The following is a 27,875-nucleotide window of genomic DNA, read 5'->3' on the forward strand; positions in this document are numbered from 1 at the left end:
AAGAAAAAAGGGATGAAGGGGTTGTAAATTGTGCAATACTGAAAATGTTATGTTTAATTTCATGAAACAGTCGTTCGCATACTGTGTGTGGTTCTGAACTCATAACAGAAGTGACCTCAGCACTACAGACAGTGCAGTAACCTTCCAGTTTCTGGAGCTACAGTATGTGTAAAAGAAGCTGAAACCAGAAAATTGGTGGATGTCCATATCTGAAAGAGTTGAACAAGTGGGATCTGATCATCAGCTACCTGTTTCCACAATGATCTTGTTACTGACAGAGCTGTTGCACTTGTAGTTGGAGGAGAAGATGGAGGCATTGTATTTTGTTCCACAGTTCAGCCCAGTTATCCTGCAGTTTAGATCTGCTGTGCTGCACGTGTACATCCCACCCAAAGAATCTGTCACTGAGGCAATGTAGTACAATGCTCCATTGGCCATGTTCCACGTGAGGGTGATGGAGTCTGGACTGCAGTCAGTAATGGGCAAGAGGTTCTGGGGCACACAGGGAGCTAAACACACACAAACACATTGTAACACTGGTAACACTGCCTATAAAACTACATTTACATTGATAGGGTGAACAACTTTTCTGTTGAGCCACTCAGGAACCCAGCTTTCTCAGTTCAGTTCCTAATTGTGTATTGTCAGGTTTTGAATATACACAAATGTCCCAAAACCGCAAAAGAACTTTTGAATACAACTTCCAGGTAAGTGCACCATCACTTACCGGTATTTGTCTCCTGACCCAGTATCACCTCACTATAACAATCATCATTAAAGGCAGTGATCATCATAGTTAGGCTTTCTCCGCATGCAACGCCAGGGATGCTACAACTCCTTGTCTTTGAGGTACAGCTGTAGTAGCTCTCATAGCTGGAATTTCCACGATTTCCTCTGCCTTCCACAATGTACTGTGTCACCCCATCTGCTGCATCCCAAGAACTCCTCAAAATGTCTGTTTTACAATCTGACTCAGTGATCAGGTTAGAGGGTTTGCAAGGTGCTGAGGAGACAGAAATAGATTTGTCAGATGATTTTGCTGCTTGACATCTAGTATGGGTAATTTTTGGCCAAACTCTCTGGCCAAACTTTTATGCAATTTAGCCATGCATTTTGTACGATGTTAAGTGGCTATAAGTTTCTGTTAATTGTTAACACCATTAGCATCACAACTCCACTGCAAAACTAAAGGCATTAAACATATTTGGTCTAATCAAGTAGGAAAAATGTGTAAATTTCTTTTTTTGAAAGATGGCGTTAGTTTGTTTGTTTACCTGTTTGAACGCTCACTGCTGGACTGACTGGACTATTGCACTCCCCATTCACACTATAGACAGTAAAATTGTAGCTACGTCCGCACACAGTGTTGGTAAAGAAACAGGAAGACTCTGTGGTTATGCAAGCCTGTGAACCCCCAGCGGAGTCCTCCAATTGTGCCCTGTAGAATGCTGTGTTGTTTGTTGGTGCCCATGAGAAGATGATTACGTTGCTGCTGCATTCACGGAACAGGTTCAGTTTAGCTGGTGAGCACGGTACTGTGAGGCACAAAAAAGAATTAAAGATATGGTCAGTGATTTTGATGATTTTTACAGTCTGTTTGATCCATGTTTCCAGCACGCAAGTACAAGTTGAGAAACTTGATTGTCAGGTTAATTGATATAGGCAAGTATGTCCTGACTGGTGGGATTTTGGTGGTATACCGAGCCTGGGAGCCTTAGAGACTAAAGTTTCTCCTCTGAGCAGATATTTTCTTATAAGTAAGACATCACCAAATTATACTGTAAGGGCTCTTATGTAAAAATCACTGACCACACTTTTGACAGTTTGAGAGAGTGTGTGGTGGATACACATTAATGCTTACAGACAGAATGAAAGGTAGTTGGAGAAACAAAAATGAGACAATACAAACAACTAGCAATCCCAGGAGTCTTGGGCCACACCAATGGTTCTGATTTTATCCTGTCTGAGTGCATTGTAAGCCCAGCTCTTGTTGCTGTGAAAAAAGAGCATGTGTAAGCTAGACTATATCACTGAAAACCAGAGCTGATCCTCCAGGGCCTCCTCATTGTCTTCAGGTGCTGAGGGTGTGTTCAGATGCTTTTGCATGAGAAACAGGAGCAAACATTGAATAGTGGGTCTCACCAGTAAACAGACTATATGATAGCACCTGTTACACAATCTGGGATTGTTCTGGTGTGGTGTTCACTAAAAGAAGATGGTTGATAAGGAATCAAGAGTAATCACAAGTGAATCTCAAGTATTCATCAAGTATCTCTCACAGATCAATGGATCTAAATTCACTCAGCATCAGTAAACTCTCAGACCAGAAAATATCTAATAATTTTTGCTGAACATCTGTTTATATACTCTGAATGAGTTATGCGTATAAATAAAGAACTACTAGTGATTTCATTGGTCCAGATAGTATCTTGTGCAGCAAATGAAGGCCACTGCTTGTAGACTAGTCAGATCTAACCATTATAATAACCTGGAATTTGCTTAAACTATAAATACTGTGTATTTGCTTCATTCCAATGTCTTCCAATTCATCCTCTAAAGGATGGGTTCCCTTTTGAGTCTGGTTCCTCTCAAGGTTCCTTACTCACGTTGTTTCAGAAGTTTTCCCATGCCACTGGCTTGTTCATTAGCAATCTAAATTTACATCCAGATTCCTAAAAAGCTTTGTGTTGATCAACAGGGGTGAAAATCTAACTGACCCACTCTGATCTCAAATCAGGGGTCCTCACTCACCTGTCTGGAAGAAGGCAGTGTTGCTGCTTATGCTCTCACAGTTATTGGCGATGGCACTGACCCACACCACGTAGTCCCTGCCACAACCCAATCTGGCCAGCATGCATGTTGTGCCCGTAGAGGTGCAGGACACGGTCCTACCATTCTGATCAACTGCTGTGGCACGGTAAGACTCAGCACCGAACACTGCTCCCCACGATACCATGGCAGATGCGCTCACACAGTTGTAATCTGCCGAAACTGATGTCACCGAATTTAGATCTGAGAGGGAAAGAAAGACATGGACAGGTGAAATCACCGCACACAATCTATTATCCACATTCCCACATTTTTACACTGTGCATGATAACCATCATAGAAGGTAGCCCACTTACTGTTCGCGGTGTGGTTGACTTGCCTCGGTTCTCCAGGGTCCAGAAACATGTTCAGAGAAGATACAGCTATCAGGTACATTTTGCACGGCAGCAAATTTTGAACCTCCTGGAAGGTGGAAGAGACGGTGGTGCTCAATATCTGTGTACCTTTGGCATCTGTGACTGTTACCTTATACATGAGAACCTTGTCCACAGGCTGCCACGTGACACGCACTGCTTGGGTCGAGATGGGCACGACTGTGACCACCGCTGGTGGCTGAACCACTGAGAAAGCACAAGGAAAATCCATTAGTGTTTATTCTAATGGAGTCTTTTGTGGTCATTAATGATTTCTTGCTCTAACAAACATAGATAATGTTAAGAGAATATATGGATTGACTCCTTCCAGCTCAAATGCAGTTTAAAATCCTCCCGATCTGACACCACAGACCCAAAGACTGTGAAAAGTAGAAAACCTTGAAAAGTTTCCAAAGAAATCCTTGAAGAGTTTCTGATTGTGCTCAAATAGGTAAGGTTTCCTCAGAAATCATGTCAAATTATCTTGTTAGCTAGCTGACTAGCATTAGCAGTGAAGTTTATTTACGTTTATGAATATGACTTAAAAATCCCCTCAGAAATCCTGTCATGTTACTTTGTGCTAATTAGCTGGCTAGTATTAGCAGTATCAATTATGAACATTTATGAATATGGTTTAAAAATCCTCTCAGAAATCCTGTTTATCTAAATACCTGTTGGTATTTAGGTTATCTTATATTAGTTACCTATCCCACATTAGCACTGGAAATTATGAACGTTTATGAAGATGACTTAAGAATCATCTCAGAAATCCTGTGAGGTTAGCTTATGTTAGTTAGCTGGTTAGCAATAGCAGTGGAGATTAGAATTTTATTTTAAAAATATAACTTAAAACTTCTCTCTGAAATCCTGTCAGGTTAGCTTATGTTAATTAGCTTAATTAATCACAGTGAAGTTTATGAACATTTATGAATATGACCCAAAAAAATCCTTTTAGAAATACTGTTAGATTTGCTTATGTTAGTTAGCTGACTAGCATTATACAATAGTTGGTTCTGGTCCACTAATTTGATTGGATGAACAGCGTTCCAAAAGTGCTGATATTTAATATAACAGCACTGGGACATTTCACAGTTTGTATCATGCTGCTTGTCTGTGCATTGGCATGGCAGCACACAGTGCCCTATCCAGCTTGCGGCTTCTCTGGGAACTACTTCCATTGACGTAGCAAAAATAAACAAAATATTTCACCATGTTTATGTCTGAAATGTCAGTTAATTGATATTAATGTCTTGTTAATAGAGCTGTTGTATAAAAGCAATATCGCAGTTGCAGTCATGCTGCTATACTGAATATCAGCACGGCTGTGATTACCTGCAGCACTCTTACTCATGAGATATTGCTTAATTAGCACTGCAGGTGAACAATTATGAATTTGACTTTACAATCCTCTCAGAAAGGTTCATTAGGTGGCTAACAAAATGCTTGTTAATAAATGTTATATGTGAATATGTGAATATTGAACACATTCCCATATATGGTCTTTAAGACACACCCACTACCTTTCCAAATTATATCTAATTACATAAATGAATGTTTTTTATCATAACAGGAGTAACTGACAGGGTTTCTTGAACTAAAAAGCTTAGCACAGCACATAGATCACTCACGCGTGGTGACAGTGCGCACTCGACTCCTCGCACCCAGGCCGGCTGAGTTGGAGGTGAAAACATAGCAGTCATAGGAGGTGGTGGGTCGCAGGTTTTGGATGATTGCGCTGGTGTTTGTGAAGGAGAGATTGAAGCGCTCACTAGTTACTGAGGAGCTCACAATGACAAAGTATTGATCCACAGAGGACACCCTGTCCCACTCTAATGCGATGGCTGTACTTGATACTGCCCGTCCGGAGATTATCTGAGATGTGTCTGGGACTGAAAAAAAAAAACAACTTAGTTATACTTTTATCATTGTATTTGATGTTTTATGAACAACATATTTTATTACAAGTTTTTATTTTAATTATATCGGTTCTTTGGCCAAATAAACCCCTTTGACACTGGAAATATACTACAGGTGTAAAAGCTTTAAATTTTTTGTAGGAAGTTAAATTTTCTGTAGGGAAACAAATCAGGATTTAGGTATAATTAAATTAATTAATTACCAATAATTTGCTATCTATTTTTATTCATTATTTTTTCTGTTTTAAAAATAATGTAGTATTGTTTTTTTTTCATGTAAATTGTGCAGGTATAAGCTTCTGTCTGAATTTTTTGTGTCTGCGCCACCATGCTGCCTATATGAAAATTCTATGATTCGATATCTTTTGGCCATCCCTAACACACACATATACTCTTAACTGACCTGTCCTCGCTATTCTTGTATCCGAACACTCAACATTGTAAAAGCGGAAAACTTTGACCACAACAGTGTACAAAGTGCCCGGTTTCAGGCCGAAGACTTCTTTCTGTGTAGTTAAGGCAGAAACTGTGACCACCACAGGTGCCACATTGCTCGTGTTCACCACACGCAGGTCCAGGATATAGTTGGTGGCCCCTGTGTAGCTGGTCCATTGAACAAGCAGTGACGTAGCCGATGGAGAAGAGATGGATGTGATGATGTTGCATTCTGCCAAGAAAAAAAATTAGTAATAATAATGCATCTGGAAGCTATAGTCATCTTTATCCAAGCACTCTTTAGCAAATAATGCCTCCATTAGAGGACGTGTGGGCAAACGTGTGATCTACCGTGAAAGTTTTTATGAAATATAATAAAATTTGTCAGTGAATTGTCAAAGTAACTGTTTTAATCTAAGTAGCAGTAAGTATGATATTATATGCATTGGGTTGGGCACAAGCCATATGAAATAAGAACACTAAATCATTCAGGCTGGAAGACTACAAATTGAAATTTTAGCTCAATTTTGGCCTGCTTGTGGCACTACCGATTGATTATTGCTATTGGGCAATGGTAAGCCTGTCAAATGACTGCTAAAAGCTGACTGGATAATGGTGGCTATACTTTTTAATTGTGGCATCTACACAAAGACTAGCATAAAGATACAGCATAAAAAATATCAAACTGAAAAAGTACTTGTTTGTCCTCAAAAACTTTTGCATTTTAAAAATAATTTACTTCATAAGAATGTTTACACAATGCTTCTAAGTTGTAGAATTTGTTATAAGATTTCCAAATTTGATACATTAAAACTGTATATTACTTATAATTTTTTTTATAATAAATATACTATTGTACTACACTCTGCTGGTTAACTGCAGTTAAATTACACTAATTCTGACCAAAAAAAAAAAAAAAAAAAACTAAAGCAGATGAACTAAAAATGGAACGGAATGTTAGCAAAGAGAAAATTAATACATAAAACACATTAACACATAAAATTTGTTAATATATTAATCTAGTCTAATTATTCATTAGATTAATTAATCTAGTCTAACTAATATATCTAGTCTTTAATGAGACATTTCTAGAACTAGAGGCTATAAGAACTACGAAACTGACTGTCCACTTTTTGAGAAATGTAACAATCTAGTTTGCTTCCTAAAGAAATCCCAAAATTGAAAGTTACTGGATCTAATACTAATGTTAGTTCTAATTTAAAGTAGCAACACAATTTGAATCTAGTGTGTTTTTAGCAGTTTTTAATATCACACTATAAAACTAATGCATACAAATGTTTACACATTTACAATTTGCTACAATTCAGCCCAAAATGTTCAATCAGTTTCTTAACTGATGTCTACCATAATTATTTTCTATACCATTTTGAATCCTACATAATAATCTAACAGCCCAAATTTAGCTGTTTTGACACATAAATGTTCGGTAATATATTTTAAGGCTAATGAGATACAAGATGTCATCACCAGTCATTTTTAGAGCAGATGACCTACCTTGTGTCTGAGTGTTTTTAATCTACGAAAGACAGAAACAAACAAAAAAAACATTTTCCTATATATATCAACAGGTATTTTATGTATTTCTTTGCCAAGAATTTTATTTTTTAGGTTTCTACAGTGTGTCAGAGATAGCAGTTACCTGAGCCAGAGCGATCCAAATGAAAAATCCTAATTCTCTCAATGATCCCATCTTTGACAATGACTCTGTGATTTCCATTAGCTCTATACAAGCTAGTTCAATACAAAGGGTGCACTGGATTCTTTTGAGGCAGCAAAGTTACACCTAGTATGTGACAGCCAATCAGGAACCAGGGTCACTCCCGATGATGCCCTGGGGCGTACAACATATCATGGGAAGATAGAAAGAGAGACATGGAGAGGGTAGGAAGAAAGGAAGGACATTGAGAGCAAGCGTAAAAATACTGCTTAATTATGTAACACTGACTTATTTTTTTTTCTAGTGGAGGTGTTAAGTTTCACTCAATGTGATGTTGCCATCAGTGTGGTTTAGTTTTTCTGAAAAGTAATGCTTCCCATGCCAAGAGGAACAACATTAGGAGAACAGTGTGCGGTTAATCATGTGGGGACTTTTGTCAGGAATTCACTTCCTGGGTCCAAACTGGAATTTTGAAATAGTCTATCCTGCTATCATACTACAGAAGCAACAGAAAAGCACTGTCATGCTAAAAGGCAGATTTCTGGGTTGATTCATCAATAAATAAAGCTAGTCCTAGTCTGGGGCATTAATGGAGGGAATCCCACTACTTAGGGTAGTAACAAATTGCTGTCCATCACAAAGGTTTCCCACTTTTAACTACAAACCTGGTTTTAAACTGTTCAATTACACTACAAACTTCCCACTTGTTGGTTTCCTATCTTTGCCCAAGGCATGCTGGGAAACTAGGTTGTTATTAGAAGAATAAAAGAAGCAGAAAATAGCCCTAGATGGATGACATCATTCAAGTCATGTAACAGTATTACCCAATTAACTAGAGCAGCTTTCAGTTCCATCTAGTCAAATGAAACTAATATGGGTGTATGTGATTGACTAGAAATCCAGAATGTTACTGGAAGGATAAGAGCAGGAAAACACACTGTGTCTGGATTACATACACCAAATGACTGCTGTAAATATATCACTTAATAGCACTTAATTAACCGGAGCTTTCAATTTCCTTGAAAAGAACCTAATATGGGTGGCCTGAGTCATAAATGCCTGAATCCACAACTGTCTCCATTTCCTTTGTCTTTTTTGTGCCGTGAAACCATAAGACTCTGGGCCAGATATCAGACAGAGTGCAAATCGATACTTACACAATGTGTGTCAGTCAATTTAATGAAATTTATTTCTTAACTAGGACATTTATCTGCAGCTTGGGTAGGTCTCTTTTCCTTTTCATGTGCTACATGAATGTAATGTTTATATGACTCTTTATATAAAAAAAAGATCCATGTCAGTGCATTGAGACAAAGAACACCAACAGGAAAGTGGAGATGAAAGTGGATACGGACACCCTACCACAAAAACAATGGGAAGCTCATGTAAACTCTTGATAAAATGACATAAGTTGGATATTTAGTGAGTGCAGTTAATATTGCTGCATCAGTGAAGAAATAGCCTAAGGTTAGATAGCTAGCTAGCATGATCAAATGAACTAGTATAGGCTACAGTATTAATAACATAACATTTAACAAAACATGACATAATACAGCATAATAACAATAGCTTTTTTGCTTATTCTTTTTCTTTTTTCTGCACAAAACAGTTTTATTATGTTTTATCATTTAAGTAACATTGGCCAAAATGCTACATGCTACACTGCAGACATGTGACTGGCAAAATGATTAAGCTGTGTACCATGTTCTTTTCAAGCTACAAGCACATTTTGAATTGAGCCACTATCCTTCATGACACAAGGAAGACCCAAAATAATCTGTATTTTTTAGCTGCACTAACTCTCATACTATCGCTCTAGTAGATTTTTAGCTTAATACTATTCTTAGATCATGGCCTATCTACGCTATGATACATTTTCCGACAAATGCTAGAAAGCACTTCACACAATGTGAAATTACAAGTAAAAAAATTAAGTGAAAAACAATCAGAAACATTTTAGGGAAAATTGGAAAAATAAAAAAAAAGTTACAATAACCTGGTTGCACGGTTGCGTGGTTGCATACAGCTGTCATCACTGAAATTATTCTGATTAACCTCAAATAAAGATCAACTGTTTCTGTAGGACTTTCTTCACATCTTCTTGGTTTCATCTGACTCCTGAAGCCATGGTCCTCAAAGAGCTTACAAAGCATGCACTTGTCAAAAGGTATTGATCAGGAAAGGGGGATAAAAGAGTTCCTTATAAAAATATTACCATTGGAACACAGTGAAGGCCATCATGAACAAGTGGAGAAAATGGAGCACCACAGTTACATCACCAAGAACAGGACGTCTCTCCAAAATTTATAAAAAGGACAAGACAGAAAATTACCAGAGAGGCTGTCAAGAGACCTACGGCAACATTAAAGGAGCTGCAAGGATATCTGACAAGTACTGATTACTCTCTGCATGTGACAACAATCTTTTGTATTCTTCACATGTCTGGGCTATGGGGTAGGGTGGCTAGACGGAAGCCCTTTCTCACAAAAAACATCCAAGCTCAACTAAATCACTCCAAACCATGTGGCAAAATGTGTTATGGTCTATTGAGACCAATTCCAAAATGTATAATAATTCTACAATTCCAAAAGGTATTTTTGGTGCAAAAAAAAAAAACTTAATCCCAGCAAAACTGAAATGTTCTTGCGATCAAGACTCTTCACTGTTCTGGCACTTAGGTGGTCGAATAAACTTCCCCTAGAAGTCCGAACAGCTGAGTCACTGGCAGTCTTCAAATGGCATCTAAAGACTTAAATCTTCCTAAAGTACTTAAATTAGCACTTGTTACTATATTACCTCCCAAACAGAGTTTTTGGACTGATGGTATTCTTAGTCTATGACCCAGTGAACCGGTATCAGAATGTATTTATTGAAAGAGACTTCAAAGCACTTCTGTAAGTCGCTCTGGATAAGGGCATCTGCCAAATGCCATAAATGTAAATGTATATGTAATAAAAAAGCACATCACCAAAAGAACACTATACCCATGGTGAAGCGTGGTGGTGGCAGCATCATGCTTTAGGGCTGCTTTTCTTCAGCCAGAACTGGGGTTTTTATTAGGGTGGAGGGAATCATGAAGAGCTACAAATACCAGTCGATTTTAGTACAAAACCTTCAGGTGTCTGATAGTAAGCTGAAGATGAAAAGGAATTTCACCTTTCAGCACAGCAATGACCCAAAGCATACATCCAAATCAACAAAGGAATCGCTAAACCAAAAGGAGATCAATGTTTCTAAATGACCTAGCCAGAGCCCAGACCTGAATCCAACTAATAATCTGTGGGGTGACCTGAAGTGGGCTCTGCACAGGAGATGCCCTCACAATTTCATGGGTCTAGAATATTTTTGGAAGAAAGAGTGGGAAAATATTGCCAAGTCAAGATGTGCCACGCTGATAGATTCTTACCCAAAACGTCTGAGTGGTGTAATAAAATCAAAAGGTGCTTCAGCAAAGTACTAGTTTAGGGGTGTGCACACTTATCCAAGTAGATTCTTGTAAGTTTTTTTATTTGTCCTTTTTTCCCTAAAAAATTATCTGACTATTTCTCACTTTATTTGTATACTTTGCAATTTCAAATTAAAGGTGGGAAAATATCTGATATGATTTATCTTAGTGTCATTCTTTTACTTCACAAAAACTTGTCATTTTAACAGGGGTGTGTAAGCTTTTTATATCCACTATACAGTTGGATTACATACACCAGATCACTGCTGTAAACATTTCACTTAATAACACGTCATTAACTGGACCTTTAAGTTTCTCTGATATAAACCTAATATGGGTGGACTTGGTGTTACTGTATTACTAGAAAATTCAACACCATGCTATTAAAAGTGAACACACATTTGTATCAAATTTTTGTTGGTCTTTTTAAAAACTGATATGTACCAGTACAAAATGTAACATTTACGTTCCAAGTAGGGATGGCTTGTATAACCTACTTCAGTTCAAAGAGGTATCCTTTGCGTTTTCGGCACTGCTGATGTCCCCTACGGCAGCTGATTAATCCGATGAAAAGGTCTTTTTATGGCTCAGGGATAAAAGTATTTCATTCTCCTAGTTCAGAACAGTGGAATAGGAGAGAAAGATTGTCAATAGGAAAGTGGATATGGAAACTCTATAAACCACATAAAGAGGAGACAGCTTCCTTCTCGAAGGTTTTTATTTATTTCAAGCACTTTTATTATGGAGACTCTTCAAATGGTGAAACTTTTTTAAAATTTTATATTATATATAATTATCAAAACTACAGACTTTCCTGAAGACAACTATGTTTCTATGTAAAAAAAAAAATTTTTGGTTACTCTCAAAAGTGAGAAAATTTCATTTTAAGTTTCCGTTCCTACAGTGCAGCCACTTACCCAGCAATGTCGTGATTTTGACAATTCAGTTTCTGCTTACAGATTTTAGCAGTCATTTAGCTGAACAGCTTCTGAATGTTACGCTAGGTTTAAGAATGATTGGTTCATACAATGCTCAATAAATTAAGTTCAACATCAAGTTTTCAACATTTTTACATAACACTTAACAATGGTTCAATGATATTTCCGGAACTACATTCATCATTCATCTTTAGTCAACGCTTCATCTACAAATCCATTGGAGTAGGAGAAATGCAAACAGAGACTGTTCCCTTGGTGGCCTACGTTTCACCAAAATACTTGCTTGCAATTCCCTTGACAGAGACTCAGTTTATCCTACAGTACTTCTGGTTGCTTACCCACAAATAGGAGATCTGTTTTCAGTGATTCATGCTTTGTTTCATTCAAAGTACCTCAATGTATTATCACATAATGTACCATCAAAAGCCCGGAAACCACCACAGCCACCACATCCTACAACAATATCAGGGTTTCAGAGAGCCCCACATCAGAGCTTCTGGCCAGGAATATATCCTTTCTGCACATAAAACCTGCAGCAATGGATGGATATATTGAGAAATTCCTACAATTAATATTGGGACATCCACCTCCCCTGCCATAGTCAGGTTCTCATTTATAGGTGGTCTCAGATCATTTATTGAGTATTAGGGCCTTAATATTAATGTTATAATGTTATCTGTTACCTTTAATGCCCTTTGCCATAGAACATGAGAAGGTTGTGACCAAATGTATTAAATTATAGCCTACGACCTCAATACAACACAAGAAGGGGAGGAAAAGGAGAGGAAATCTTTTGTAACTATAAGGAATATTACAATATACTAAAGGAATACTACAAATATATGGCCTTGTTAATGCTCCATCCATCTTCCAGGTGTATGTTAATGAAATCTTTAGGGATAAGTTGGACAAGTGTGTAATTGAATATGTATAGATGACATTAATTTATTCTTGCAGTCCAGAGAATATAAGAGCTGTATTATGCCATAGACAATCAGATGTATGTACGAGTATCAAGTAATGCCATTTGGACTTTACAGTGCACCATGCAACTTCCATAACATTTCTAGTGTATGGTATGTGCTTTCAGTATAAGAACATTACAGATAAAAGTAATGAGAGAACCTTGCAAACATTTAGGGACAGTTTAGTCAAGTGTTTGGTTCCGTATCAGCAGTCTTTACACAAGTCCTTTAAGGAAAATTCTAAATATTACAATAGACTACATATTTCTTTACTTAGAAACCTTACTTGGTTTGCCAGTGTCCCCATACTCTGCCCTGATTTGGAAATGTGCTTAGTTGTCCCATAATTCATTTCTTCATTCATCTTCAGTAACCACTTTGTGGTGACAAACGATCTAGAGCCTATCCCAGAAAAATACGCTGGACTGGATGGAATGCCAGTCCACTGCAGTCCAACATGCACAGACAATCACACTTATTCACAATTAGGGGCGATTTAGAGTAGACAGTCCACCTATGTTTGTTTTTGAGAGATGGGAGGAAACCAGAGAACCTGGATAAAATGGGAGAACCCAAAGGAAACCTCAGTGGACACAAGGAGAACATGTGAAACTCCACACAGACAGTAACGTCTAGTAACGTAAGTTACGTGCTGCACAGACTTGCCACCTAAACCCAATACAGACAGTAATGTCTAGTAACGTAAGTTACCTGCTGCACAGCCTTGCCACCTAAACCCAATACAGACAGTAATGTCTAGTAACGTAAGTTACCTGCTGCACAGCCTTGCCACCTAAACCCAATACAAATTGTAAAATGTGAAATAAGGGAGTTATTAGACATTTGATGAGTGGGAATACTAGCTAGCGGAAGCACATCAGTCTTTCCTAGTAATGTATTTCCAGCATTAATACCACCTCCTTGCAGTAAGCATTCATTGCTTTGAGGGCAAAATCCTCCAACCCTATTTTCATGTTCATTCAGAAGTCTCCAATTAGTTAGCCTCTAGAGGGAGACAAGAGACCTGGAGTGTGTCTAAAGCCAGAGGACTTTTTCACAGGGGGCCAGAATTTCTAATCATACCTGTGAATATACCATTTATGATGTAAGGGTGTAGATTCTTTCATATGTATCATATACATGGTGTGTGTGGGGTGTGTGTGGTGTGTGTGTCAATCTCGTACATTAATCAAGCTAAGTGCTTGTTTATGCCTCACAATTTATTCCATCTCTGTAAACATTGATTGCATCGTTAATCCCAAATCGACTCTGTTGTTTCTGACCCTCGATGGAAAGAAAAGTTTAACCTGTACATATGGTATATCATAGCATATCAAACCACCAATTCAAGCAGCTGGAGAGAAATGAAAGGAACGACAACACAATAAGGAATGTTCATGAATTTATTTTATACTTATAGATATATTCAAAATTATTTTTAATCACATCCAAAGGAAATAAAAAAATATATCGTATTTGTAAAATAAAAACAATTGTTTCCTTTGGAGGCACAAGACTTAGGAAAAGTGTTCATAAAATTTAAATTAAAGTAAATTTGAAACAAAATTAGTTCTCAAATCAATTCTTTGACATGTGCCATATTAGTTGGATATTTTTGCTTTAACTTTTTTTGTTTCACTTTTTTGTTATGCTTTTCTTCTCTATAAACAAACTAATATTTCTGGCATTAACAAAGAAAAAATGGCCATTACCCTGAGTACATTTTGGGATACCTGAATCATGTGCACTTCATTTAAATCTGGTAAATTATTTCTACTGACCTAAGTCTAGTAAATAGGAATTTCAAGCTAAGTTTGTGTGGCCCAACAAACACATACATACATAACATGAATACATTGATTTCACTTGCTTTTGGGTAGTTGGGTTAATAAGTGCCTTTGAATACACACTTTTAATGGCTTTGAATGGTTTTCAATACACTGTGTCTAACATTAAGGCACAAATACTTATCGATATACATATATCCTAATTACTGTATGTTTTGAATAAGACAGGAGGAGTGTGTGTTAGTATGAGCTGTTAATATAGGGTGGAGGATGTTATGGGGAAGAGTGCAGTTGTGCTCTTTGGTCTGATGTCAGATGAAGCTGTGTGGGAGAAAAACACAGTGCAGTCAAGACAGCTGAAAACAGTATATATCTAACAAACAACTTACAAAGTTTATTCTGTATTCATACAGGTCTTGTTTATTTAGTATGAAAAATTTTCATCAACTGAACAACTGAACAAGGAATAAAACACCTAGAAGCATGCTGTTATAGGAAAACCATCAGTGATGTTGTGGTATGATGAAGCAGAATTACTGTTTCCTTCCTGAAATGAATTCTTTTCTTAAAAAAACGTGTCCTGAAATGTTTTATCCCTCTTATACCACAGCAATTTACCAATGAATATAATGACACGACACTTTTTGTCCATTTATAGTTGTTGTAGGATATTCACAAAACAAGATAGCTCCCGTTATCACTTACGTTATAACACCTAGAAACAGTCATTTCATCCCCAGCCTCTCTTTTTTTCTCTTTCTTAAAGTTAATAAGACAAAGCATGTTTGTCATGCTACCAAGAAACCACAAAGTCCTTGGCCCCGAAGACTTTCCTACGGTGGAAAACGTACTGACTGTCACAAAGTGCTGACACTGGAGACTCCTTCCATGAATGCTATATGAACATCTCCTTACAGAAAGCAATTGTTTATACAAAGTGTCCCCCTTACAAGTCGCCATGAATTAGCTGTTATAAATTAAACCAAGCGCATTTCCCTTTAATAATTATTGTGTAATGGTGAATGGTGTAACTGTGTTGTGTGCATCTTTTCATACCATTGAAATACGACTCTTGTGAATTATTGCCACGTTCACAAAGGCTCTCGTTGGTGTAAATGCAGATGTGATCAGATACACCAGCACACAAAGGCACTGTTTATTTATAGTGGCTTTTTTCTCAGGCAATAAGATGCATCAGATATCATCTGATTAGATTGTTTGGTGTATAAAGGGGATCGAATTGGCTCGGAATTGTTTTTTTTTTTTTTTTTTTTTTTTTTTTGACAAATTTTTTCCGTACCGTTTGCTAATCCAGACTTCTCTTGCCTCGATAGAGTACTGCAAAAAGAAAGAGAGAGAGAAAGAAAGAGAGAGTGAGAGAGAGTTAATTAAATCACTGTATGTACATAATTTATCAAATACAAGCTATTTACCACAATAAATTATTTATGTCTTATTCATGTCAATATTATATCAAATTATTTGTAGCAATATATTTGCAATGCATCATTTTGTTCAGGCTGATGAATCAAAGATCTTCACTTTATTGGTTTAACACTTTATTTACCTGAAAGATTTTAGAGATGATACCTGAGATACCTTTGATTTATTAAAAAACAATACATCATAGTTTTTATTAATTTATGGTTATGTTGTTATGGTAATGTTGTGAAACATCTGCAAAACAAGTTAGTTCCTGTTCCCAATAATTTGTTTGTTTAGATCAGTGTGAAGAGGTTCTGAGACTTACCCATTCCGACATCGCTGCCTGAGCAGTAGACTGAAAGAAATGGGAGAAAATACAGTTAGTTCAGAAAAACATTGTATCCTACTGAGTTTGTGTAAATTTACGTATGAGGAGACTTGCTCACAGAAGAGCGCTGTTTTACCATTTAGTCGTCATTTCGTTGTTTTCAGCTCTCTGTGAGGTTTTTTTTGCATTTTATCAAAACGCTTCATTTGTCAAACTTTTGGTGAAGTTGTGTGTAAATGTTTATACGCCACCATTTCTTTTGTCATAATTGAATGATTAGTTTTATTTGTCTTAATTTATGGGTGTGTTGGCTCATTTTCTTTATTTTTAATATTCTTTAATTAATATCAATAATATAAAATGGCTGGTTTTCACAAACAAAATGTTCTCAATGGTACTCTTTCAGAATTTTTCTGAAAAACACAAAATTTACACACAACTTTAAAAAAGGATTGCTAAATGAGGCCTATTGTTTGTCTCAGTAAGAAAACATTATGTAGATTTCAGTTCGTTTAATGACAGCAGCACCTTTTCGATCATAGAGTGAAGAGTGAAGTGATCATACCGGAGTACATCCTACTGGGACAGAATGGCACCATGGTTCCGTCCGGGTTTATGGGTGCCACCATGACCGTGTACACATCACCACACGTGACTTCTGACACGTCACACATGCTCTGTCCCGGTGCGGGGCTGCAGGCATAGTCCCGGCCTCCACCTGTCACCTGGGCCGTGAAGTTACCAGAGCTCGAGGACAACCATGAAACACGCAGGGTATTATTGAAGCGTGTGAAAAGACGGATTCTTGAAGGACAGCACTTACCTGGACAGAGAGTTAGGCACTCTTAAAATGAATACAGAAAACACTAAAAATGATTTTGATCACAGGGGCCCAAGCACCCCTTTGCAAACCTCACCCTCCAATGGCAAAGTGTGTAGCTAGATGGATATAATATTAAAATTTTGTGACCCTGCTATCCCTGCTGAAAGCTGATTGGCTGATTGGCATTTTGTAAACCGATGAAGCCATGTAACTCACTGGTGGAGAAGCCGTGGTACACGCATACTGCCGTGTCTCCCTTGGAGTTGGTGACCTGTAGCGAGACAGTGTAGTTTGTTCCGCAAGTGATGCATCCCATCAAGCACTTGGTCTGCGTGGTGTGACATGTGGCATTGCCTCGCGATGAGGTCAACGATGTCATAAAAGACTGAGCTCCCTGAGCATCTGACCAGCTGACATTACTCATCGCCTGCGTCACCTGAGTGACGTTCAAAGTGGCTGGACAGCACGGAGCTGGAGAGAGAGGAGAGGAAGACAGTAGAATTAGAATCTCAGAAATCTCAAAAAATTACACACCATTTTTAATGATATTAGAAATCTCTAAAGAATACAAACTGAGTAAACTTCATAAAATACAAAGTGCTCCTTTAATGACAGCAGAATTACAAAATCACCTCTTTAATGAGAGCAGAAGGCATTAAACATAACAAGGCACTTCTTTAATGACAGCACATAGCTCTAAAAATAACAAACTACATCTTAACTGACAGCAGAAAGCTCTAGAAATTACAAACCGCTTCTTTAATGACAGAAAAAAACACTGAAATTAAATGACAACAGAAAGCTCTAAAAATTATAAACTGCTTCTTTAATTATAGCAGAAAGCTGTAAAAATTACAAACCAATTCTTTGATCATAGCAGAAAGCACTAAAAAGTATAAACCACTTGTTTAATATTAGCAGAATGTGCTAAAATTACAAACTGCTTCTTTACTGACAACAGAAACTTCTAACATGGATTATTTTTTTAATTAGAAAGGAATCAATTGCTCAGAAAATCAGTTTAGCCAGTCACCACTGACAAGGAGACTGTACCTGTCTGGAAGGACACGCTGTAACTGGGAATGCTCTGTCCGGCATCAGTGGAGGCGATGGAGGTGACCTGATAGGAGGAGCCACAAGATAATCCATTCACCTGACAGGATGTTGCACTTGACTGACAGGTGAAGGAGCTAGCCAATCCAATCACAGTGACCGTGTATTTGGCAACTTTGTTAGTGGGCGTCCAGGTGATGTTGATGGATGAGGAGTTAATCGTTCTTACGGTCACTCTCTCAGGCATACAGGGAGCTGTGAGAAAATGTGAGTGAGAAATTTTATGAACGAGATTGTAGAGTACAATAATGTAGAGTGTGTGTTTGTATTTTACCTGTTTCCTGTGTCTGGGGTCTACAGGATTGATTACACCCCAGTGCTTCATTGCAAGGAAAGACGAAGACATTGTACATGGCGTTGCAGTTGAGATCAGAGAGCACACACATTGGTGAGGTGTCATTACACAGCACTGTTTGATTAGAAGAGTCCACAGCCTGCACCTTGTACAGGTCTGCCCCTCGCACCGCCTGCCACTGGATCATCAGGGACTCCCACGAAATGCTATTCACGGCCACGATGTTTGGACAGCATGGGACTATAAGAAAGATGGGATGGAACGGAAAAATGAGCTGTGTGTCAGGTCTGAGCAAGTCGCTTTGGATGGTGCATGTGATTGTGTGTTGGATTCTACTTACTGGTGGTTTTGTTTAGGACAGGTCCTGGAGGACTGGCTCCAGCTTGGTTGTTAGCAAAAACACTCATGATGTAGGAGTAGCCACAATGGCAGCTGAAGTTACAGGAAGTGCCTGTGGAGTTACACATCTCTTCTATACCATCATCTCTCTTGCTGAAGGCGGTGTAATAGTCCACGTAGGACACGGGGTTCCAGGATAGGGAGCAGATACCAGGTCTGATGTCATCCACACGGACCGGTTCTGGAGGACACGGGACTGAGAAACAGAGGAAGACATTTCATAATGCGATAATTTTATAATAAGACATAAAGTGGAATTTTTTTTTTTTTTTGAAAAATTGCATTTGCAGGAGCGTTTAGAAAGCAAATGAGGTACGCTATTCATGAAAATCCAGTTAGTTGGGAAAAAACATTCTGGTCTAGACAGACATTTAAAAATACCGGACTGAGGTTAAAAGATAACATAATATTCAGTATATCAGTCTCTCCATGAATGCATGTTTAAGAGTTGGTTTCAGAATACATACATAACAATCAGCTGATGCAATATTCGCTTTTGCCAGCATTTCAAAATTCTAGCTGGAAGCATGTGCGTCTGAACAGAAACACTCACATGAAATGTAACGCTGCAGCTCTGAGGATTGGCTGGGTCCAGCTCGGTTGAAGGCAGTAACAGAGATATAATGGATCTGTCCACAGCTCAGTGGACTCAGAGTACAGGAAGTGGATACAGACGAGCAGTTCAGTCCAGCCGAGCTCATGGCTACGTACCGACTGGAACCTTGAGCAGGATCCCAGGATACCGACACACCCACCACATCATTCACCGTCGTGGTCACCAGTACAATGGACTGAGGAGTAGGAGGACCTGTGGACACAGATTTATTTAAATGTGTAGTCCATTTACATTTACTATCTAAAGAGCTTCCGAAGGTAATCATACCACGGCACTGTTGAATTCTCAAATCTGATTGATTAAAAGGTGTTGATTAATTATCTGTAACAGCAACACTGACAATAGTGAGAATGTTGCTTTGGTGAAGTTTTTTGTAAGGAGACGATTATTTATGGAACATTTATGGAAGGAGTCTCCAGTGTCAGCACTTTGTATCAGACAGTAAGTTTTCCGTAATGGGAAAGTCTTCAGAACGGAGGATTTTGTGATTTCTTGGTAGAATGACAAGTTCCGTTTTGTCTTATTAGGCTCAAGAAAATGATAATAGGAGCTTGTTTCATGGATGTTATATAATATTAAATGTAACTATAAATGGGGGAAAATGTACAATGTTTAGTAATTCAACAAGATAATATGTAATCATTGGCACGTTGCTGTGATATAAGAGGAATAAAACACTTTGTGATTTGCTGTTATTGGAAAATAATCACCTTGGGTTTGGTAACAGTAACTCTAGTAACACTAAATAGTGTTATAGTTAAGGACAGTGACATGGTATTTCTATATTCTTTTGAAAATCTACTAAAGGCTAAGCAATCCTCTCAACTTATTTACTCGTTAGCTCATTCAGCCTAATCCAGTACAAAACTAAAAAAGCAAACTTCTGACAACCTCTGCTGACTTACGGGTGATCTGGCAGACAGTGTAGTCGTCCCCAGGTACGCTTTGTGGACTCCAGGCATTAGCTTTGATGCAGTAGTTAGTGCCGGCCTCCAGGTTGCTGAAGGTCACGCTGGTGTTGCTGGTGTTGAGGCGATTCTGTTGGTATGAGCCGTCACGAATAATGCTGACGCTGTACAGCACGGCATTTGGTACCGGAGCCCAGATCACCACAATGCTGCTGTTACTGGGGGAGCTGCTGTTTAACAGAGGAGCGGCCAACACTAATCACACACACAAACACAGACACACAGACACACACACACACAGGGGTAGAAGGAGATTGATGATGTGATTCACTGAACTCGGGATAAAATGAAAGTACAAAGGATATAAGAAGTTCCTGAAGCAGGTTCCATTGGTTGCAGTGTGGCTAATTACAGAGGTGAAGAGATGACATGGTTATTATTTAATAAAACGTGGCCAGGAATAAATATGTTGAGTTAATATTTCAAGGTCACAAACAAAATATATCATGACCACAAATTATGTTGTGGCTGTTATTTGCATCTTGTATAACTTGAACACACAACATAACATGCTGTGGAATGTCATATTTAACATGTGGTCTTTAGGTGATTATTAAGTGGTTAACGGATGAAATGTCTTTCAGAATTAGTTTTGACACAGCCAATGGTATATCACTGTCGCATCGGTGACTCGAGATTGTCTTCATGCCTCATTTCATGATTGAAGTTATGTGTAATGAGATATATATATAGATCATTTCCATGCCTAGCTTCCTGTGGCCATAATGGTGTCTCATTTGTGTCTGATTCATTTTAAAATATAACACTCACAACAAGTTATATATTTAGTAGCTGTGAAAGAAATCTTAACACATCGCCTTATTTAATATTAATTAGTGATGCAATTATAGTACATGTATCTATGCTAGTATATTATATATATTACCTATATATTAGTGCTCCAAATATTCGTATCTGTATTCCGATTTAAACCTGTGGGCGTGGCCTAAACCAGAAGGTTTCGTTCTTACTGTTTCTTCCTTCCTTCTTTCTTTCTTTCTTTCTAAAATAGAATAATTTTGTTTCTATCTGCTTTGCGATATTTTCGAACAAACTTAGTTGATTCGGTTTCCCAAAATATAAACAAATTAGTAGCCTAATTTAAACTAGTGCAACACTGACCAGGCAGTTACTAAGGATGAATCAATGAACACTGTACATTAATGTTTGAGAGCTTCATATCTGACCGCTCACAAAGTAAATATCTCCCTCTGGTGCATTTTAATTTGGTGCATCCCAAGGGATCCCTGTTGAAATTCACAACTCTAGTCTCAACCAGATGCCTTATGATCCTTTCTGACAAGTTTTCTCAAAAAAAAAAAAAAAAGGTGAATAGTGTGCCTTCCTTTGTATCGGTTTCTGTATTCGTTTGTGACCATAGGTGCAGGGTTAGGCATGGGTTCAGTTCTCTCTAATCAGAGCATCTTCTCATGGTCCTGCTTGTAACCACCATGCCACTTCAGTGCCTCTGTACTAAATAATATCTAGTGGAAGTTCCTATTAAAAGAATACCGTGCACAGGTTAATGTTTCTGTTCTGCCCATCCCCAGCTTAATGCCACTTTATTCCTAACATGCTTGAATAGTGTGGTTGTAAAAAAATACTCTGTCCCATTGTGAATCTTTTGTAATGACTGAAGTCACTGCTTCTTACTGGTAGCCTTCTCATAATCGGAGCTCCATCATTAACGCTGCCGCCCAGTCCCCTGAGATACTCTGATATAATCCTGAGGTTTAGCTTCTTTCACCGTGCACCTGCAGAATGAGTTCGGATGCTGTGACTTACCTGATGGTACGTATTACAGAAGCCATGTGGAAAAAAGTGGAACACTCACACACAAACACACACACACACTTATGCCCTGGAGGTCAAATATGAGCCACATCCTGATTCCTCCTTTTAACTCAGCGAGGAGATCAGGTGACCGCAGGGGCCTGAGGCCTAGAGAATGGCCAACAGTGTGTGTGCATGAATGGGCTGTTTCTTTTGACTACAGGGGGATTTTCTTTTTTTCAAGTGTGGACAGAGAAGGAAGAATACCTGTCTTTGCTTGGACTGAGGATGAAGGCTGGCTCCTGCCACCACTGTTGACGGACATGACGCTCAGAGTGTAATCGGTGTAAGGCTGCAAGCCGGACACCGTCCCTGGAGAGCCTGGCACGGATGTCTCTGATATGAAGGAGCCGTTGCTGGTCTCGGCGCGCAGGATGTACGAGGAGGCACCTGAGACTTGTGTGAACTCCACTGTGATGCTTTGGCTCTGTTTGGAGGAAGCCGCCATGTTGGTGGGGACATCAGGAGCTGGACAATTATAACCAATAATGTCTTTAATACTGTGTTGAAGATAAAACAGTCAATAATTTGGGGATAAATGGGGGATGAATTAAATTCAATATGTTTAAGAATAAGCTCTGTTTTTTTCCCACTTAACATAATACATAATTGATGCTTCTAAGCTAATTACATGGGTACTCCAATATTTTTTAGCCTCTATGCACAGTATCTGTACTGTAGGTTTGACAAGAATCAACATGTTTCGCTGTAATAAAAAAGAAATAAAAATCTCCAAAACTCACAACCTTATAATGGACATCTAAGGGCAGTTGAAAAAACACCATATATGCAATGTAAAACACTTTTTTTTTTTGTAAAACACTTTTATGAATTATGAATTATTTCAAAATTAAGGTCTAAATCTGTATAATTCTGATGAAAGTGTAACAGTAATTGAGTTTACATCTTATAGTCATGTACTGACTGTATTCTACAACTGCCCTTAGATTTTTATTATAAGTAAACAGGGTTTTCTCTTTTCTCGGTACATGGAAACGGCGCTGAGAGATTAAAAACCAAAGTATTCATATATTGAGTTATATTCACGATACTAATGCATTCAACAACTGCCCTTAGACTTTTGTTAGAAAGTGAGGTGTGTGAATATTCCTTTAACATGTTCTAATGACATTTGTAATACATTCATCAACTGCCCTTAGAGTCAGTATGAGGGAGCTACTTCTTTCTGTTCTTTTTTTTTAGTACACAGAAACATTTCAGAATGCTAGAGTATTCCTGTAACGTGTTCTAATCACGTTAATAATGCATTGAACAACTGCCCTTAGACGTAATGTGAGTGAGCTGAGAGTAAACAGGGTTTTCTCTCTCTTTTTTTTTGGGAAACAATAAAAAATCTTGTACGTACCAGTGTATCTGTCCACGCTGGCTTGAGCCAGCACTCTCATGGAGCTGTCCAGTGCCTCCAACCTAAAAGTGTAGGCGGTGTTGGGGGACAGAGTGTTGATGGAGCCCAAGACGGTGTTCTGGCTGAAGCTGCTGAAGCCAGAAGGATTGGGAGAGTTGCGAGGCGTAGCTGTGAGTCTGTATGAGGATGAGCCTGCATATTTACTCCAGCTCAGCACTGCGCTTTTAGAGGTGACCGTGTACACGCTGACGGTTAGAACATTTCCTGAGGGGTAAGAGAGAGACACAGAGAGAGACATTGAGAGAGGCGCAGAGAGAGACACGGAGAGATACACGGAGAGATACACGGAGAGAGACACGGAGAGAGAGACACGGAGAGAGACACAGAGAGAGACACGGAGAGAGAAACAGAGAGAGACACGGAGAGAGAAACAGAGAGAGACATGGGGAGAGACATGGGGAGGGACACAGAATGAGACACAGAGTGAGACATGAGGAGAAACACAAAGACAGACAAGGAGAGAGACACGTAGAAAGACACAGAGAGAAACATGGAGAGAGATACACGGAGAGATACATGGAGAGAGACACGGAGAGAGACACGGAGAGAGAAACAGAGAGAGAAACAGAGAGAGAAACAGAGAGAGACATGGGGAGAGACACAGAATGAGACACCAAGTGAGACATGAGGAGAAACACAAAGACAGACAAGGAGAGAGACACATAGAAAGACACACAGAGAGAAACATGGAGAGAGATACAGAGAGAGAAATGGAGAGAGATGCAGAAAGAGACACAGAGAGAGAAACAGAGAGAGAGACATGGAGAGAAATGGAAATGGAGAGAGACACAGAGAGAGACACGGGGAGAGACACAGAGTGAGACACAGAGTGAGACAGAGTGAGACAGAGTGAGACACAAGGAGAAACACAAAGACAGACAAGGAGAGAGACACAGAGAGACACAGAGAGAGAAACAGAGAGAGACACACAGAGAGGAACATTTAGATAAAAACGGAGAGAGACATGGAGAGAAACACAGAGAAACACAGAGAGAGACACACAGCATTTATTTAAATTAATTTATTCATTTATTTATTACATTCATTATCATAAATGTATTACTTTGTTCATTTATTATTAAACCAGTATTTTAAAAAATATTTTTGTTGTCTCACTAGAAAACACAAAACTGAATCTTACCTTGCACAACATTCTGTAAACAGAAAAGGAAAAAAAAATTATTAATTTTATAGTATGAATCCTGCAACATCCATCACCTTTATTCACACAGAGATATTGTTATTTATTATTTTTAATCATTACAAACATACCTGTGCAACAATTCCAAGTAAAAACACGCACAACCTCGCACCACTGGGTCCCATTCTCTTCAAAATCCTGCCTGGGTCTTATCAAGCGGTGTTTATTACCCGTGTTATATTCTGCTCTCTCTCTCTCTCACGCTTCAGTATGTATATTGTTTTTTTTTTCTTGGCATTCGTTGAAATACCTGAACTTGGCCCCGCCCCTTTGGTAAGCCAACCAATCAGAGGTGAATTCCTATAGGCAGGTGGACAAGACAGAGGAAATGTCTAGACTTTGGTTGCTATAATAATTAATGTAAATAAATGTATTAATAAAAAAAATCAATAATATATATACAATTTAAAATTAAGATATGATTATTATTAATGGTTATATATGTACCATTGTTTTTACTTTTATTATAGTTTATAGATTTTAATCATAGACAAAGTGGTACATGATATTAATTAAATAAGATTAGATCCTACGAACTTTATTAAAGTTTTGTGCCCTTAAGATAGAAAGTCTTTTTTCTTTAGATTTTTTTAAAAATTATTTTTGTTGTATCGTTTGATTTTTTATGAGCATTCATTTAATTTCTTAAATTTGTAACATATTTAATTGATTTTTTTATATCTATAATTCCCTGCTTTATCCAAATTCCTTTTTACTATTTTACCTTAGCTAATTATTTATTTTATTGTAACGTTGTTATTATTTCTAGAATGATTTTATTCTTCGAATTTTTTTCTTTCTTCTCTTATGCTGTTTTATTTTACTGTTTCTTTGTAAAGCACTTTTCGCTCCATTTTAATGAATTAAAAGAAATGTTTTTTCAATAATATTAGTACAAACTGTAAGACAAATATACTGTATGTTGTGTTCTACAGTTTGTGTGTCTAAATCAAGTGATTTGGATCGTAACTTTATATAATTTTGAGAAAAGTTACAACTGTTTATGTAGTAAATGCACTCATTATAAAACATATCTTTTTTCTTTATTTTTTCTTTAATTTTATATTTGTTGTATCATTTACCATTTTATGAGCTTTTCTTAAGCTGTAGCTTTTTTTATTTGGTTTTCTTAAGCTGTAGTTTTCTGTCTTACCAAATTCCTTATTGCAACTTTATCTTAATTACTTGTTTATTTATTATTATTATTATTATTATTATTATTATTACTACTACTACTACTACTACATTATTCTTTACTTACACTTTCTATTTGATCTATTTTCTGATTTTCTCTTGTTATCTCTTATCTAGACACTTGCTCTAAATTGTTTCTGAAGTTACTAAAGTAATAAAGCCCCTGATGACTGTGTGCACATACTGTATACAGTATACAAACCGTTCACACGCGGACGCGCACGTACGCGCACGCACACGCACGCATTGACGCAGCCGTCACTGGTGACGCAATTACGTATTCGGAGCCTGTACGTTTAAGCAAAATGGCAGCAGGGGCAGAGCACGGGTTGAAGAAAATAGTTTGGCAAAGTAAGTTTATTTGGTTATTAAATGTGTTTTAAAGGTTGCAGGATGACGCACAGGGACGCGTCCAGATTGTTCACGTTGTGTGTTTTCATAAAAGACCCATAAAATGTCCGTAAACATAAATACGGAAGTTTGGAAACCGAGTGTAATGGAAGTAACAGTCGTGTTTCCTGTTATGTTAAAACTCCACCTTGCAACACACTTCGTTTTCACATTATTTATTTGTATTTATTGTATGTTTTTTTTTCTAGCAGAGATTAAATTGTGCAGTTTGAGCTGACAGTCTGTAGCACAGCTGTACTTTAATTAGCATAGCTACGTGGCTAAGCTAGCTTTCTGAAGTTAACCTGTCACTTTCTACATGTCTAATAAAGTCTGGGAGCTAAACACAGTAAACACAGTAAAAAAAACCATCTGATTTTTATTATAATACAGTTATAAAAATATAGCAATCATGGGGAAACAATAAGGAAAGACACTACAGATGAATAAGATCATTTTTAAACAATATATCACAATCTTCTTACAAATATTTACATTTGTGTATAAATTTGCATTATTTATTCAAATGAGGCGCCTTCTAATTAAATATGCATTCATTTGCATGCTTCATAAAACCAAAATAATTATTAATTATTAAAATATTAATCATAATAAATTATTTTTTCATGCCTTTCTGATTAATAATTTGTTTGGCTTTGCAAATAAAAAATAGAATATTAATAATCAGGTATTTTTGTGTAGCATTTAATAACATTACTTTAGTCTGTTACATGTTTCTGGATGTATTTAATCATTTATCACTTGAGTACAGATAGCATTGCTGGAACATCCTGTAACATTAGCTGATTATGTTAATACTTGTTTATAATTTTGTGGTTTCGTAATGGAAAGTGCTACAGAAATCACTTCTCATCACCTGATGTTACTAAACATTCTCCCGGCTCCTTGCTTAGGCTTTAATGCTCACTGACCCGCAGATGACAAGTTCTATGGGCTTGAAAATGAACGCAGCCTGTTATTAAACATTCAAAACCATAAACACAAGCTGCGTTGTTGGAAAAAAAAAGACCTAGACGTGACCTTCAGGGTGGCTTTAACGTCTTAAATAGGGCTGCACAGTAGAAGGTGATTAAATGCACATTTCAGCCTCATTAAGCTGTGTCTTAACTAGTCATGTGTCTTTTACAAAAGAGTCAGCTCTTTTAGGTGAATATTGAGAACTGATTCACATAATTGAGCTGTTTTTAGGTGCGTATAGGCAATGCTGTCACTCTTGAAGAGTAAGATTTCAGGGAACAATTTCAGCCATAATCAGACAAAGAAGAACAAGAAGACATTTCTTCAGTGTCTTTTGTAGGAATTTTATTACATCTGTCTTCACTTAAGGAATTTGTTTGCTTGTGATTTTGGTGTATTGATGGATTTCTTCACACAGGAATCAAGGACACTATTATCGCAGACTGCAGAAAATCAGAAATATGGAAGGTGAGTGTGTTTAATAGTTTTAAGCAGCACATGTCTTCAGTCTCACAGGGTTTCTAATAGTTTTTAAGGGCA

The 27,875-nt window shown here is 37.7% G+C and overlaps 3 protein-coding genes across 3 annotated transcripts in view; 1 reads left to right on the plus strand and 2 right to left on the minus strand.

Annotated features, from left to right (window-relative positions):
• LOC113530559 (uncharacterized) overlaps positions 1-7,275 on the minus strand; it is a 44,593-nt gene extending 37,318 nt beyond the window's left edge. The window contains exons 1-9 of the mRNA XM_053240552.1: positions 7,194-7,275; positions 7,049-7,070; positions 5,502-5,765; positions 4,811-5,071; positions 3,126-3,389; positions 2,752-3,012; positions 1,275-1,535; positions 728-1,003; positions 249-509 (exon numbers count right to left, since the gene is read on the minus strand). Coding sequence (XP_053096527.1) covers positions 249-509; positions 728-1,003; positions 1,275-1,535; positions 2,752-3,012; positions 3,126-3,389; positions 4,811-5,071; positions 5,502-5,765; positions 7,049-7,070; positions 7,194-7,271 — 1,948 coding nt within the window. The 5' untranslated portion in view covers positions 7,272-7,275. The remainder of the gene's footprint in view (positions 1-248; positions 510-727; positions 1,004-1,274; positions 1,536-2,751; positions 3,013-3,125; positions 3,390-4,810; positions 5,072-5,501; positions 5,766-7,048; positions 7,071-7,193) is intronic.
• Positions 7,276-13,975: 6,700 nt separating this feature from the next.
• On the minus strand, positions 13,976-24,981 carry LOC113530805 (fibronectin type III domain-containing protein 7). Its single transcript, XM_026921134.3, has 14 exons — positions 24,845-24,981; positions 24,714-24,726; positions 23,513-23,776; positions 22,354-22,614; positions 20,251-20,508; positions 19,283-19,537; positions 18,671-18,925; positions 18,310-18,570; positions 17,976-18,230; positions 17,139-17,393; positions 16,665-16,922; positions 16,097-16,126; positions 15,647-15,684; positions 13,976-14,667 (listed from the first exon to the last, which is right to left on the minus strand). Exons 1-13 carry the CDS (start codon positions 24,896-24,898, stop codon positions 15,653-15,655), a joined length of 2,451 nt encoding a protein of 816 aa, XP_026776935.1. The 5' UTR covers positions 24,899-24,981; the 3' UTR covers positions 13,976-14,667; positions 15,647-15,652.
• Positions 24,982-26,199: 1,218 nt separating this feature from the next.
• The window catches only part of stxbp3 (syntaxin binding protein 3), a 12,517-nt gene continuing 10,841 nt past the window's right edge, over positions 26,200-27,875 (plus strand). Inside the window, exons 1-2 of the mRNA XM_026921226.3 lie at positions 26,200-26,318; positions 27,754-27,803. Of these exons, the coding sequence (XP_026777027.1) occupies positions 26,273-26,318; positions 27,754-27,803 (96 nt within the window). The 5' untranslated portion in view covers positions 26,200-26,272. The remainder of the gene's footprint in view (positions 26,319-27,753; positions 27,804-27,875) is intronic.

The sequence above is a fragment of the Pangasianodon hypophthalmus genome, chromosome 16 (genome assembly GCF_027358585.1).
Source record: "Pangasianodon hypophthalmus isolate fPanHyp1 chromosome 16, fPanHyp1.pri, whole genome shotgun sequence".
Classification (NCBI taxonomy): domain Eukaryota; kingdom Metazoa; phylum Chordata; class Actinopteri; order Siluriformes; family Pangasiidae; genus Pangasianodon; species Pangasianodon hypophthalmus.

Bases quoted from the DNA above. Each gene is read 5' to 3' on its own strand.
- LOC113530805 (XM_026921134.3), bottom strand. From the start codon at position 24,898: ATGGGACCCAGTGGTGCGAGGTTGTGCGTGTTTTTACTTGGAATTGTT. The intron at 18,926-19,282 runs GTGAGTGTTTCT...TCTGTTTCTCAG, and splicing joins GCTGCAGCGTTACATTTCAT to TCCCGTGTCCTCCAGAACCG. The intron at 16,923-17,138 runs GTGAGTTACATG...CTCTCTGTCCAG, and splicing joins GTACCACGGCTTCTCCACCA to GTAAGTGCTGTCCTTCAAGA.